This window comes from Lithobates pipiens, unplaced genomic scaffold (genome assembly GCF_037356315.1).
Source record: "Lithobates pipiens isolate NorthernLeopardFrog02 unplaced genomic scaffold, aLitPip1_a1.2 Scaffold_13, whole genome shotgun sequence".
NCBI classification, from domain to species: Eukaryota; Metazoa; Chordata; class Amphibia; order Anura; family Ranidae; genus Lithobates; species Lithobates pipiens.
In genome coordinates, this window is record NW_027507718.1 from 473,461,374 (window position 1) to 473,477,989 (window position 16,616).

Below are 16,616 nucleotides of genomic sequence, written 5' to 3' on the forward strand. Positions count from 1 at the left end.
ATGCTGCATTGAAAAGTGGGTGTGGCCAAATTGCTCTTGCTGACATGTGCCCCCGGTGATGCCGAACCTGCCCCCTGACAGCCACCCACAGCTCCTGGACAGCAACAGATTTGTGTGTGACTATCTTGGTTACTTGGGGAGCCACAGCCCGGTCTGAATAATGTGTCTGGGTTTTAGTCCGCCTGAAACCCAAACACATGATTTAAAACCCGGACTGTTCAGGTGAATCCCGGACAAGTGGCAACCCTACGTGCTGGTTGCGAATAACGCCTGAGCTCATCCTTACTCTCAAACACTCAGCTCAGAGCTACTGCATCAGGGGAAATAAAGAGCATGTGAGGGGGTTAGAATCAGAGAAAGAGCTCACTCCTGTGATGAGTAGTGATGACTAGGCCTCACTTAGCAACGTCCTGGGAGTATTCCAGTCAGGCTTCAGAAGGTATGTAAATTGTCTACACCTATAGCAAGAGTATTATTCATCTTTAGTCAGAGCTGCACATTGTGTTTCAATCTACAAACATCCCTTACCTGCATAGACAGGTTTTTTGTAAAGATGAGCTATCCTTTTAAAGATCCAGCTTCATTGCACTTTCCCAAATGTAAACCCCTGATCTAGAATTATCTCTTTAATGCACTTTCCCATTGCAAATCCCCATATCTATATCTGGCTTCATTGCACTTTGATTTTGCAGACCCCGATTTAAAATGATCTCTGTAATTCAGGCTTTATTGCGATTCACTATTGAAAACCCCCAGATCTAGAGCGTTTGTTAAAGATATGGCTTTATTACACTTTGATTTTGCAGACCCCGATCTGGAATTACCTCTGTTAATTGAGCTTTATTGAACTTTACTATTGCAATTTCCCAAATGCAAGCACCTGATCTAGAATTATCTCCAAAGATCTGGTTTTAGGGTCAGTTCACACCACAAGCAGTCCACTGCGTTTTTTTTCTGCATCAAAACTGCATAGAAAGGAGGTTATATGGCTTTCAATAACACAGTTCACACTGTACATTCACATTCCAGAAAAAAGTAGAACATGCTGCATTTTTCCTGCACTGGACTGTACTGGAACGCTGTAAAACGCACTGGAATGCACCAAAAATGCACTAGAACACACATGTCCTTTTTTAAGATTAAGAAAAAACAGGTGGAAAAAATGCAAAAAACAAAACAAACCACAAACACACTGAAATGCATCAAAAACGAGCAGGCAGAAAAGCATCTGGAACACATCCGGACTATGTTTCTATGGTGTGAACTGGCCCTTAATGCACTTTCCCAATGCAAACCTCCATATCTGTATCTCTTGTCAAAGATTTGGCTTCATTGCTCTTCAATTTTGCAGACCCCACATCTAGAATTATCTCCAAAGATTGCACTTTACTATTGCAACCCCCCAGATCTAGAGCTTTTGTTAAAGATACATCTTTATTATACTTTGCAATAAAGTCCAAACTATAGCAGACATCCTAAGTCTCCCGTGAAGTGTGGGAGTCTCTCGCATTTCTGTGGCGGCTCCCGCACACCCACAAGCACCTCCTGATATCCCAGGAATGATTGGTGCGGCGGGGAACAGCTGTGAACACCGATCTTCCTGTGTAGATTTGTAGCTGACAGCCGCTTCTCCTTCTCTCCCTCCTGCGGCTGTCAGCTAAAAATCTATCCAGGGAGATCGGTGTTCACAGCTGTTCCCCGCCACACCGATCATTCTCCGCTGTCCCTGTGTGCTGCTCCCCTGCTCCTGTGATCCCCTGTCCTTCTCCACCCCCACCCCCCCTTACTCCTCCACCCCCTCCGTGTCCTCCTCCCCCCCTCTTGTCCCCCGCAGCCAGCTTCCCTCCTCTCCTCTCCGCCGGATGAGAGGGATCTGTCAGGATGGAGAGCAAAGGAAGGGGTTGGGTAAATATGTAATTTACCTACCCCTTCCTTTTCCAAATTAGATACAGTGAGCGAGATCGCTCCTGTGTCCTGTGATAACTGAGCAGAGTAAACTGTGTGTTACTCCGCTTGAGTTTATGAATGGACAGGAGCCTCTGTCTCCTCTCCATTCATCGTCAGTGCTCAGAAAGGGACTGAGGAATCTGTGTCCTCAGTCCTTTCTCTGTCTCAAAGGGGAGATGTCAGCATATCTCCCAACTGTCCCTGATTTCGAGGGACTGTTCCTGATTTGGAGCAATGTCCCTCTGCCCCTCTTTCCTCCTAATTTGTCCCTCATTTTGGTCTGATCCATATAGTTGTATATAAAATGCACTTTTTATCTTTCAAAAAGTGATTCCCAGTGCAAAACATTTCATCCAAATTCTAAATTGCTGCATTTTTACATTTTAACCACTTCCTGCCCAAGGCATCATATGACGTCCTGGACTTTCAGTGGGAATATCTGAATGATGCTAGCAGCCACAGGCATCATTCAGATATCCTTTTTTTCAGCCGGCGATTCTGTGCACCATAAGAACGATCATAGCAGCAGTTCCACTGATTGACCGTTCTTACAGGAGACGGGAAGGGACACCTCCCCCCTCCTGCCGCCATCCGGTCTTTCATCCGGGCTCTCCCGTACCATCGGAGACCCGGAGAAAGAATCGTCCGGCGCCGGATGATGACGATAGAGATTTCTGGTGACCAGATGGTCACCAGTCATCTCTATGACCGTCGGAGGCCCGGGCCCGATGTTATGACGTCACGCCCGGGTTCCCGGAAGTATACAAAGCTGCGATCGCGGCTGTCAGCATGGGATCGCTGAAATTTTTTTCACGATCTCATGCTTTCCAGCCTGGAGGAGAGATGTAGGGTCTTACTGACCCCATATCTCTCCATAAAGAGGACCTGTCATATAGATTACTATTACAAGGGATGTTCACATTCCTTGTAATAGGAATAAAAGTGATCAAAAAAAAAGTTGTAAAAATAAAGTAAAAATAAAAAAAAAGTAAAATAAAAAAATTAGTTTTTTAAAACTCCCCTGTCTCCAGTAGCTCGTGCCCAGAAGCGAACGCACACGTTAGTCCCGCCCACATATGTAAACGCCATTCAAACTACACATGTGAGGTATCGCCACGTGCGTTAGAGCGCAAGCAACAATTCTAGCTCTAGACCTCCTCTGTAACTCTCAATATGTAACCTGTAAAAAAATTTAAAGTGTCGCCTATGGAGATTTTTAAGTACTGAAGTTTGGCGTCATTCCATGAGTGTGCGCAATTTTAAAGCGTGATATGTTAGGTATCTATTTACTCTGCGTAATATCATCTTTCACATCATACAAAAAAATTGGGCTAACTTTACTGTTTTGTTATTTTTTAAATCATGAAACTTTTTTTTTTCCCAAAAAAAACGCGTTTGAAAAATTGTTGCACAAATACTGTGCGAGATAAAAAGTTGCAATGACTGCCATTTTATTCCCTATGGTGTCTGCTAAAAAAAATATATAATGTTTGGGGGTTCTGAGTAATTTTCTAGCAAACAAATTATGATTTTTACGTGTAGGAGAGGAGTGCCAGAATAGGCCCGGTATTGAAGTGGTTAAAGAGGAAGTAAACCCCTTCAAACCACTTTGACCTACAGGTAAGCCTAGATTAAGGCTTACCTGTAGGTCCAAGCAATATCTCCTAAACCTATATGGTTTAGGAGATATTTGCCCGAAAATGGGCACCGCTGTCTACGGCGCATGCGCCGTAGACAGCGGCGCGCAGGCGCACTAAATGCGGCAAGTCCAAGAATGGATTTGCCTAATTTGTCGACTCCCGTGCGCATGCGCGGGAGTGACGTCATCGCGGCTTCGCCGAATGGCAGCGGCGGAGCTGCGAGACGCGACTCCCGTGCGCATGCGCGGGAGTGACGTCATCGCGGCTTCGCCGCTGTCATTGGTCGGAGCTGCGAGACGCCACCAGCAAGATGGATGCGGCGGACTACAGGGATCAGCGGCGACTTCGCTGGCTCCTGTGTCAGGTAAGTGACACATAATGAGCTACTATGTGATGCATAGTAGTCCATTATGCTTTACCTTTGCAGGGAAAAAAAGAGGAAGTAAACCCATCAGGGTTTACTTCCTCTTTAAAAGCCAATATAAAGGAATAGCAGTGTTAAAAAAAAGCACTTGCGTCCCTCATTCCCATCTCAAAATGTTGGGAGGTATGTGTCAAGGGTCTGTTTAGACAGTTTAGCCCCCCCCCCCCCAAATTATAAACATAATGAACTGTAAAGAAATAAAAAAATTTTTTAAGTGTAACAAAAATATATAAAATAAAAAACTACTGACACCACTCCCCCATGCCCTACCAACACTGACCACTGCCCCAACCCCCACCCCCCAAAAAGAATTGTGAAAAAAATAAAAATAAAATCAAATTCAATTGTAAAAAAATAAATACGTAAAAATAAACTACTGACACCATCCACTGCCACATACCCCCCACCCCAGAAGCACTGTGAAAAAATATTGAAAATATTGCAAATATATGAAATTAGTTTTTGCAGGTTTGCGCTTTCCTATTGCAACCCCCCCAGATCTAGATATAAAGTTAAGGGTCTGGCTTTATTGCACTTTTCTTTTGCAGACCCCAGATATAGAATTATAATGACCCAACTTTATTGCACTTTCTTATTGCAAACCCCCCAGATCTAGATCTATCGCTATGAGTCCAGCTTTACTGCACTTTTCTTTTGCAAACCCGATATGGAATTATAATGATCCAGCTTTATTGCACTTTCTTATTGGAAACCCCCCAGATATAGATCTATTGTACGTTTTCCTCCAGGCCCAGCTATTTCCCCACACTCCCTAACCGGCCGTGTCCCCTAGGTTTTTTTTTCCTCTCCTTTTCAACTTTTCTCTTCCTCACAGCAACGTCAAGTTCAACGTTGCCTATTGGCCGCTGTCTCAGCTAGCATCCCCACTGTCACGGGCACTTTACATGACCAATCTGCGCCCAGCGCCTACTTAACATGCATAAATCCCTCCAATCGCCCTCCGAGAGGGCGTGGCTCCGCACGCTGTTGCTAAGCTTCGGCATCTCAATCGTTACCATCCCTTCTCAGTAGTTGATTGGGATCTGTCAACATTCTCTCGGACTCCCCTCCCCCTTTTCGGCGTGCCGCCCCCTCCTGGCGTCACGCTCGACTTTGCCATTGGCTAAGGAGAAAACGAAAACCACGCCTTCCCGCCGCCTTCCTTCTGCCATTGGCCCCGACGCACGCCCGTCACTCCCTGTGTCAATCGGAGCTGTGCTGCCGTTTAGATGGACTAAGAAGTCCCTAAAAAGCGTCTGAACTCCTTGTAGTTCGTCCCACTTCGTCTTGTTTTCATTTTTTTTTCTTTTTTTCCCCAGCCGGAAGAGTTTTTATTTTTATCAGTAGAGATAATCTAGTTTTACATTTATATATATATATTATATATACATCTATTTATATACACTCAACCATGGAGTTGAACTCTCTGTTAATTCTTCTGGAGGCAGCTGAATATTTGGAGAGAAGAGACCGAGGTATTTGATTTGTCAGTGGCTGGGGGGGTGCTTGTCTTTTCTGGAGGGGATGGGGGGTCTGTTTGGATGATAGATGGGTGGAGGGGGGTCTGTGATGGTGACACTGCAAAGTCATCCTCCACTCACTTCTACTAGATGGGTGTCTGTCTTCAGGACTGTGCACTATAGATGTTCTGCAAAACCATGCACCCCCTCAGGGGCTCCCCTATACAGGACTGTGCACTATGCATGTGATGCAAAACCATGCACCCCCACAGGGGCTCCCCTGTACAGGACTGTGCACTATAGATGTTCTGCAAAACCATGCACCCCTTCAGGGGCTCCCCTATACAGGACTGTGCACCCCATCAACGGCTCCCCCATACAGGGCTGTGCACTATGCACCCCCTCAGGGGCTCCCCTATACAGGACTGCACTATACATGTGCTGCTAAACCATGCACCCCCTCAGGGGCTCCTCTATACAGGACTGTGCACTATACATGTGCTGCAAAACCATGCACCCCCTCAGGGGCTCCCCTATACAGGACTGTGCACTATACATGTGCTGCTAAACCATGCACCCCTCAGGGCTCTCCTATGCAGGACTGTGCACTATACGTATGCAGCAAAACTATGCCCCCCTTCAGGGGCTCCCCTTTTCAGGACTGTGCACTATGCACCCCTCAGGGGCTCCCTTATACAGGACTGTACACTATGCATGTGCTGCAAAAACTATGCACTCCCTCAGGGGCTCCCCTATACTGGACTGTGCACTATGCATGTGCTGCAAAACCATGCACCCCCTCAGGGGCTCCCCTATAAAGCACTGTGCACTATGCATGTGCTGCAAAAACCATGCACCCCCCCCCAGGGCTCCCCTTTACTGACCTGGACCCATGTGTCATAGATACACACACAGCGTCTTCATTGCACTTTCCGAATGCAAACCCCAGATCCAGTATTAGCCATAACAATCCAGGTTTATTGCACTTTCCCAATGCAAACACCAGATCTAGAATTATCATTATTACCATATCATATTATTATTAAAGGTCAGGCTTTATTACACGTTCATAATTCAAACCCCAGATCCAGTATTAGACCCAATGATCTGGCTTCAATGCATTTTCCCAATGCAAACCCCAGATTTGGAATTATCTTCAAAGATCGGGCCCTATAGCACTTTACTATTGCAAACCCCCAGATCTTTTTGTTAAGGATACAGCCTTATTATATCTTGCAATAAAGATCCCAATGCAAACCCCAGATATAAAATTATACCTAAAGACCTGGCTTTATTGCACGTTCATAATGCAAACCCCACATCCAGTATTAGCCTTAACAATCCGGCTTTACTGCACTTTCTCAATGCAAACCCCAGATTCAGAAATATCCTTAAAAATTCAGCTTTATTGCATTTTCCCAAAGCAAAACTCATATTTAGAATTATCCTTAAAGATCCAGCTTTATTGCACTTTCTCAATGCAAACCCCAGATCCAGAAATACCCCTAAAGATCTAGCTTTATTGTATTTTCCCAGTGCAAACCCCCAGATTTAGAATTATGCTTAAAATCCAGATTGATTGCACTTTCCCAGTGCAAACCCCAGATGTAGAATTCTCTCCAAGGATCTGCCTTTATTGCACTTTACTATTGCGAACCCCCAGATACAGAGATTTTGTTAAAGATGTAGCTTAATTATACTTTGCAATAAAGTCCTTTCTACAGAGATAATTCTAGATCTGGGTCTGCAAAATCAAAGTGTAATAAAGCCTTATCTTTAAAAGATCTAGATGGGGGGGGGGGGGTGCAATAGTGCAGTGCAATAAAGCCTGATTAACAGAGATATTTCTAGATCGGGGTCTGCAAAATCACTTTCCTATTGCAAACCCTAGATCTATTGTTAAAGATCCGGCTTTATTACATTTTGATTTTGCAGAATGACCTTTGAAGAGCTAGCTTATATATACTTTCCTATTGCGCCCCCCCCCCCCATGTATCTTTAAAGATCCAATGTGATTGCACTTTTCTACTGAACACCCCCAGATCTATATCGGTTGTTATTTCTTGCGCTTTTGCAGATCCCTGATCCAGAATGATCTCTATAGACCTAGACTTTATTGCGCGTTGCTTCTGGAAAACAGTGATCCAGGATTTTAGAAGATTCAGCTTTATGGCACTTTCTTATTGCAAAATACAGATCTAGATCTGTCTTTAACCATCAGGCTTTATTGCACTGTGTACACAGCATATCCTAGACCCAGTTCACAATGATGTAATGCATTTATGAGGATCTATAGTTGCAGCCATGTGACCATCATTTTCAAATCCACAAATAACTGTCACTTTTTTTTTCTTGGAAGATAACTTATGTTACATGTTATGCTAAGTTATGTTGCATGTTGTGTTATGTTACATGTTATGTTATTTTACATGTTGTGTTATGTTACATGTTATATTAAGTTATGTTACATGTTTTGTTATATGTTATATTATGTTATGTTACGTGTTGTGTTATGCTACATGTTATGTTATGTTATGTTACTTGGTGTGTTGTGTTATGTTACATGTTATGTTATTTTACATGTTGTGTTCTGTTACATGTTATGTTATATGTTATGTTATATTATGTTATGATATGTTATGTTACATGTTATGTTATGTTACATAGGAATCCTGCTGTGTGATCCACATGTGTGTGGACATGTCAGAGTTAACCCGGAGATGTGTCATGACATTGCATGTAAACATCAGATAACCTGCATGTGTGCTATAGGTGTATGGGCCGGGCAGGATGGAAGATGTTTGCATTGCACATTGGTGCACATGGCACGCTGTAAGTCGATACATTTGCACATTCTGAGCTCTTCGGTAAACACAGCTGATCAAGCATGAAGTATGTGCAGTAACATGTGCGGAGACATGTGCTTGGCCGGTGCCGCATTGTAATACGGGGATGCGCATTGTCTGGTGTATGATGAGATTGTCATATTTGCACACATTGGGGGTTGGTGTCACATGCCTGTGTTTGTTTTGCTCAGCTGTCAATCAGAAGGAGTGACATCACCCCTCTCTGTCAGTTCAGGTGTGGGGGGGGGGTCATGTGAGATGTAAAGTCATGGTTGGTGTATTTTATACTTCTCTCCTCATCATAATAAACAGACACCCTCTTCTTTCATTATTTGTTTTGCAGAAGCAGAACATGGCTATGCATCCGTTTTACCTTTTGACAGTGATTACTCCTTGAAGAAAACCAAAGCAGCCTCATTAAATAGAAAATCGCAGAATAACAGGTAACTGGAGACCCCCCCCCCCTTCCCCTGCAGCCCCCCCTGACAACTGAGAGATCCTGTGCAATCCATGGGGGGAGGTGCTGGGGGCCGTCGCCATTTTTCCCTGCCTGGGCTTGGCTCTGTTTTGATCTCATATAAACACTGCCACGCGTACACCATGCATGCAAGTCCTGCTCTCCTCTCCCCTGTCGCTCGCTCTCACACATACAGGCAGAATGCATTCCTGCTCTCTATTTACACACATAGAAACTTGCTTCCTGCACTGGATCACACCCATACAATCCCCCCCCCACCTCCTGTACTTGTACACAATCCTCACTGTCCTCTCCCAACTGATCTCACACAGATAACTTCTTCCACATTCCCCTTACATGCCTTATGTACAGCTACCTAAATTAGAACGCTGGGCGAAGTGCATGTGGATTGCCACATGCAAATTGCCCTTCCTCTTTGTGTCTTTATTATTGGTCTTTGCTGTTTGGTTAACCCTTTCTGCTGTTTGTTTCTTTGTTGACATGTCTTTTGGATGGTGCGTTTTTTGTTTTTGTTACTTTGCAAACATGTAAATCAATTGGCTGTCAATTTGGGTGAAAACATCTCTATTTTGTATCCTGTACATGTCTTACATTGTTGCATTTTAACGTACGCGTTATTCGACAGTTAAGTTGATCCACTTCAAATCCCAAAAGGCAAAAATGCATGTCATCGTGCGCCAATGACACACGTTGAAGCGCAAAATAATCATATATTGATGCATAATAAAAAAAATAACGCAGCTGTACGCATGAGTTACAACACCTTAAAGCACATGTGTCTAACTTTCCATAATAAAAATAAAAGGGGTGATGCAGTAAGGATGTTGTGCCCCATGTCTGGCAGTGTGGATGTGGTCAGAAGTCTTGCAGCAAATTCATGGGAGCCATGCAACCTTTACATGGTTAGTACCAATGCCTGCAACAAATACATGTTGTTCTTATTTTTGCGACACTTTTGCTGCATGACATGAAATTCAAACGCCATATCTGTCATAAGGAAAGTAAAGGTAAATAATGCGTCTTCCATGTTGGAGTAAATTGTGCTGCACTTTTAAATATTGTGCAACATAGCAAGTTGCACCATTTTTCGCATCACTGTGAGACAGACTTCTAATGAGCATCTCTTTGGGGTTGATTTATTAAGCTCCCATCCATATGTCAAATCGCATGCCAAATCGCAGTCTATTGCTGGCAACAGCACTGTCCCGATTGGTGCAGCTCTGCACCGCACCGATTTCCAAAAGGGACAGGTGTCTTGTGCAGCTGCGGCCAGCAGACTGTTAGAAATCAATGACAGGCTGATAGATGCAGCATTTGTACAGATCTTCAGCAAACCCAGTAGACTGTTAAAAGTCAATGAAAGAGTGACAAACGCAGTGTCTGCATGGATCTTCCCACAACCAGCAGACTGTTAAAAGTCAATGACAGGCTGACAAACACAGCACCTACACAGATCTTCTCGCAACCAGCAAACTGTTAGAATCAATGACATGCTGACAGTCACATCATCTGCACAGATCTTCCCATAACCAGCAGACTCGTAAAAATCAATGACAGGCTGACAGATGCAGCATCTGTACTGATCTTCCTGTATCCAGCAGACTGTTAAAAATCAAAGCCTAGTACACAGCACCAGCGGGTTTAACAAAAAAAAATCAGACAGCTCTGGTCGTAGCCGCTATACTAACAATTGGATGGTACATCGATCTCCCCTGCTGTTCTATTTTGTTCTGACAAGGGGACGGCTGCCCCGCCAGAACACTCTGATCAGCGCTCTCAGCCATTGGCTGGGGGGCGCTGATCGGGAGTCGGTCGACTGCTGGTTCTCCAGGATGCTTGTCCGACAGAAGCCAGGTGAATGGCTATTGGACTGGCTGCCATACACACGGGATGAATGTCAGATGATTTTTATTGAACCAGCTGATGTCATCCTGACATTCGGCCCATGTGTACTAGGCTTTACAGACGCAGCATCTGTACCTCATTTCTGCATCCAGATGACTGTTAAATATCAATGACAGGCTGACAGGTGCAGCGTCTGCACAGATCTTCCTGCAACCAGCTGACTGTTAAATATCAATGACAGGTGCAGTGTCTGTACAGATCTTCCTGCACATCCGAGCATTTACATACAAGTAGGGAAGGAGATATGTCCCTGTGCGCAGAAGCAGGATGGTCCAGGACCATGTACGGATGTATGTTGCTTGGATGTGGGCAAAGGGCCGCTCCCTTCATTGATTTTAACAGACTGCTGCCAGCGGCTGTACAGAACACCTGTCACTCCCCGGTACATAAATATACGGTATGCTTCCTCTGTGCCCATGTGAATGAGCCCTTACATTCATTTTGATGCATTGGCAATGAATATTAACAAACCTTGGTTATTGGTTGTTAACTATCCACTCCAAATGTGTCCACACATGTTAGTAAAGCATGCGGATACACAAACGAAACGCATGTTTATGCATGAAAACGCACCTACCTAACACTACAAAAATAGGCACCATTGTGCACACGCATAGCTCTAAACGGTCCTTCCTTAATAATCTACCCTCATTTGAGAAAGCGATGGGCAGAATTCAGACCTGCGTGCTGTAATGCTACTACAATCTACCGTCACAATGTCTTTAATTAAATCCACGTCACAACTCGCTGATATTGGCCGAATAAGCCTGCAGTGTTTTTCTAAGCTGCTAAGGAATTGTGATCCTATCATATTTTTATTTTTTCACGTCAAGTTGCATTGCTGCGGTCACAATCCGGTTACATTTGGTAAATCCGAACTTTAGTAAGATTTTGCTTTTTCATTTTAGAAAGCCATTAGGAGTGTTTTTTTTTTTCTCATTATTTTTTTTTTGCATGCAGTGGTATTGGGATAACAATGTTCCTGCCAAACCCAGAAAAGAAAGAAAAACACAGCCTAACAAAGACTTTTACTGCAGGGAAACTGTTTTTCTTTTTTTTTCCTTTCTCATTTTTTCTTTACTCTTTACAATATGCTATATGTGGACTACACTCTTAAAAAAAATAATAATAATAAAAAAATATATATATATATATATATATATACATACATACAGTGTGTATATACAGCATGTGTGTGTGTGTGTGTGTGTGTGTATATATATATATATATATATATATATATATATATATAAAATTATAATATGTATACATGCAGTGTGTATAGATATTATATATAAAATATCTGTTAGTTTTGCATTGGTGTTGTCTGACTGAAGACGATAGCTCCTTACTTTTCTGCTCATAATACGGCGATTCCTGATTAAAGTGATCACAGTTCGACATTCAGTTATATGGCTATTATTGTTCGCAACCTTTACTTGTGCTGCCTTTATAATACAAAGCCTTTTTGTGTGACTAGTGCTTGTTGAAGTGAGATCGCATTCTAAGGGTGGTGGTATATTGCTTTTCTATACGTGGAGCTGGAGTATACAGGTATACAAATACCATACTGGTGACCCCACAATAGGGATAACACTTTTTCGCAGAACATAACTCGTGGCCACTCATTAAAATTAGAAGAAAAGAGGTTTAACCTTAAACTACGTAGAGGGTTCTTTACTGTTAGAGTGGCAAGGATGTGGAATTTCCTTCCACAGGCGGTGGTCTCAGCGGAGGGCATTGATTGTTTCAAGAAACTATTATATAAGCACCTGAACGACCGCAACATACAGGGATATACAATGTAATACTGACATATAATCACACACATAGATTGGACTTGTGTCTTTTTTCAACCTCACCAACTATGTAACTATATATCAGGGGCACATCACTTTATCTGGTGCCATTCCTATGTACAGAACAGGTGTACGTTTATATTCATTCAGATGCAATTGACTCTCGGAGAGGAATTTATTAAAACTGGAGAGTGCAAAATCTGGTGCAGCTCTGTATAGTAACCAATCAGCTTCCAGGTTTTATTTTCAAAGATCAATTGAACAAGCTGAAATTAGAAGCTGATTGGTTACTATGCACAGCTGCACCAGATTCTGAGTAGTTTTCGTAAATCTCCCCCTCAGTGCTTCCCTGGGCCAGGTTTCTGGGCTCCACGTTAGCTAAAATTGAAAGGCGTTATTCATAGAATTTTCTTGGCCAGGTCTTTTTTCAACCTTCCCAATTGGCTTGGTACCCGTATGTAGAATGTTATACATAGCAAATTTATACACAATGGAGGAGATTTACCAAAACTGGAGCACTCAGAATCTGGTGCAGCTGTGCATGGTAGCCAATCAGCTTCTAACTTTTGCTTGTTCACTTAAAGTAGAACTATGGTTTAAACAGTTTTTCATTTTGGATAGAGTAAGGGAGGGTTACAACTCTTGTCAGATTTTTTTTGTTGCCTTCTCTGTCCCATTGTGGAGATTTCCCTTCACTTCCTGTCCCATAAGCAAACAGGAAGTGAGAGGAAATACCTGCAAATTAAGGGAATTTCTCAGGTACCCCCAAGTCACCAGAACTAGTGTCTCCATTGGACCATTTGCCCTCTATTACTTTTCTAGGGTCAACCCAAAATTTGGGATTTTCTTTTACTTTCACTTTCAATGATAATAATAAACACGACAAATAGAGAGGATGAATCTCCATAACGGGGGCACAGACAGTAATAAAAACTGGCAGGTGTTCTAATCCCTTTCCACTCTATCCAAAACTCAAAAAAAATGTTTTGCCTTTAGTTATACTGTAAGCGTTGGCTTGAAAACCTGGAAGCTGATTGCTGCACCAGATTTTGCACTCTCCGGTATTAGTAAATCAACCCCACAGAGTAGGGCCATTTTAAACAGGAGACAATTAACCTACCGAGGTCAGTGTAAGTAGAAAATTACCCAACATTAGTGTCCCATCATTGGTTTTAATAGGAGGAATAGTGCTGTATTGTTGATATCAATGAGAAGAATAGTGCTCCATTGTTGGTGTCAGTAGGGGGAATGGTGCTCCATCATTGGTGTTAGTTGGTTGAATAGTGCCCCAAGGGCCAGATAAAGAAAAGCAAAGGGTCACTTCCAGCCCTCGAGCTGCAGTTTGAAGACCATTGATATAGACCAAAGCAGTCACCCTCATAGCAGGGGTTGGAACAGAACAGCTAGTTTCAGGATGTGCTGTTCAATGCTTCTATAAGCCCTTGTACACACGGTCGGACATTCCGACAACAAAATCCTTCGGATTTTGTCCTAAACTGGTGTTGCATACACACCGGTCGGACAAAGTTGTTGAAAAATCTGATCGTTCGTAACGTGATGACGTTATTTAGATACGACAGGACTACGTTCATGCTAGTAGCCAATAGCTTTGGTCTAGAAATTTGATCTGAGCATGCGTGGCACTTTGTCCGATCGGAATTCTCTACAAATGGATCATGTTGTCAGAAAAGTTTTATATCCAGCTCTCAAACTTTGTTGGTCGGAGCTTCCGACGGAAAAAGTCAGATGAAGCCCACACATGGTAGGATTATCCAACAACACGGTCCGATTGGACATTTTCAGTCGGAATGTCCGACTGTGTGTACAAGGGCTTAGAGGTACGAAGATGACTGCAGTGTCAAGTGTTTAATTATTATTATTTTTTTTTATGGTTCAATAAATTTACATTGATTTTTGCAATAACAAGATGTAGAATCATACAAAAAAAACAAATGTACTGAAATGAATACGTTGTACATTCTTTGTACATGTAAAGGTATAGTCCAGCATCAGTTTAAACTACAACATGCAAGATGGAGATACAAAGAAGCTGCAAATAGGCAGTGACTCAAGAGACAAGATCTCAATATGGGTAGTAGTCAGGCAGTGGGAATTATAGGGTATGGGAGAAGAAAACAGTCAGTAAAAGAATGAAGAGGACCAGGGAAGAGGGAAGAAATGGAAGGGTTGACGGTCTAGGCCACCTACATGCCAAACAGACTACAATGCATTCCAGCTGGAAGAAAATGTTTGTACCACTGGTACCGTACGGCTGAATATTTTCGCATTGTATCGGTTGTCCTCACCTCTGCTTTATCATGTAGCATCGTTTGTGTGATCTGAGATTGAGCTTCGGCTATGGAAAGAAAAAACTTGGATTTTTCTAGGGCTGTGGAAATTAAAGATTAATTCCTTAATTTTTTTGATCGATCAAAATTCTTTTGATCGGTACTCACCTCGCCGCCGACTTCAGGGAGTTCCGTCGGAGATCCGGTGATGTCACGGACATCGACGTCACCGGACTTCTCCCCCCTTCTCCAAGTGCTGCTGCCCTACGGAACTAACACGATTGTTAGCTTTACATGCTCTGTTTTTATCATCTTTATGTGAGTACTTTGTGTTTGAACACAAAAATGAAATCTTATACTTAAAGCGGGAGTCCACCGGGACTCCGCGTTTTTTTTTTTTTTTTAAAAGCCAGCAGCTACAAATACTGCAGCTGCTGACTTTTAAATAGTGACACTTACCTGTCCAGCACGCCCGCGATGTTGGCACCCGAAGCCGATCGCTCGCTCGGCTGCCGGGTCCCGCCGCCATCTTGGGTATGGGAATCAGGAAATGGAGCCTTTCGGCTTCATTTCCCGGTTCCCTACTGCGCATGCGCGAGCCGCGCGGCGCAATCCGGACGGTCCCCGCTGCCTCTGGGAGCTGTGTGTTTCCCAGCAGGCAGCGGGGCACTTGCTGAAGGGGGCGGGCGCTTGCGGAACGGGGCATAACGTACGCCCCGTTCCGCAGAGAGCTAGCCCGGAAGTGGGTGCAGTTACCTGGATTATCCAGGTAACTGCACCCCCCTCCCCCCTGAAAGGTGCCGATTGTGGCACCGGAGGGGGGGAGGGTTCCGATGAGCGGAGGTCCATTTTAGGGTGGACCTCCGCTTTAAGCAGTGAGCACTTCGATCTTTTCTTTCTACCCATGACCTGGCGTCCTTGCTGAGATCTAAGGAGATGTGAGAGAAGTTTATGGTCCGTGTTAACCCTTTTGATATCCGCTTGAATGACCACCTGTTTGCACTGGGGTCCATGCCATAAGGTGAGAGTGATTAGTTAGACCGGAGGTGGCGGTATTGTCGCGCTACCGCGGAGAAAAAAAATTACTTACGTCAGTGCTACAGTTTGAATTTAAAACGTATTTGTGTGAACTGTGAAGTTAAGTCATGGATTGTGGAAACAAACTAGTGTCGGGTGATTGTATATAGTGTATACCACATTTACCACTGACTAATGCAGAGTTGCAATGCAAGGAGATCAGCTAAAAGTAGTTGGATCTGTATGTGCGTTATAATTAATCAAAATTAGTCGATTAATCAAACACGAAAATTTTAATCAGTAACAGCCCTAGTTTTTTCTTTTCAGTTGGGTTCAGTGACACAATAACATTGCATGTGCTTATAAAGGTCTGCCATATGGCTATGCCATGTTTCTCTTTCAAAAGTTTAATAAATAGGTTCAAAATCTAAGTCAGTGTTTCACTCAAAATTACAGTTCACGTTGGGTTGATCACCTCAATGTCAGTATTTATGTCAGCTGAATCAGTAGACAACCATAGGGAATTGCTCAGAATTTTCAGCCTTTGTTTTTACCCAGTAATTTGTTCTGTGAGACGTCCTTCCCTGGCCCTCCTTTCTATACTCGTTCTGTGAGACGTCCTTCCCTGGCCCTCCTTTCTATACTTGTTCTGTGAGATCGCCTTCCCTGGCACTCCTTTCTATACTTGTTCTGTGCAATGTCCTTCCCTGGCCCTCCTTTCTATACTTGTTCTGTGAGATGGCCTTCCCTGGCCCTCCTTTCTATACTCGTTCTGTGAGATCGCCTTCCCTGGCCCTCCTTTCTATACTTGT

General features: G+C 43.4%; 1 protein-coding gene across 1 annotated transcript in view; it reads left to right on the top strand.

Moving 5' to 3' along the window:
- Positions 1-5,202: 5,202 nt before the first annotated feature.
- The window catches only part of MXD4 (MAX dimerization protein 4), a 125,789-nt gene continuing 114,375 nt past the window's right edge, over positions 5,203-16,616 (top strand). The window contains exons 1-2 of the mRNA XM_077477914.1: positions 5,203-5,486; positions 8,661-8,760. Of these exons, the coding sequence (XP_077334040.1) occupies positions 5,423-5,486; positions 8,661-8,760 (164 nt within the window). The 5' untranslated portion in view covers positions 5,203-5,422. The remainder of the gene's footprint in view (positions 5,487-8,660; positions 8,761-16,616) is intronic.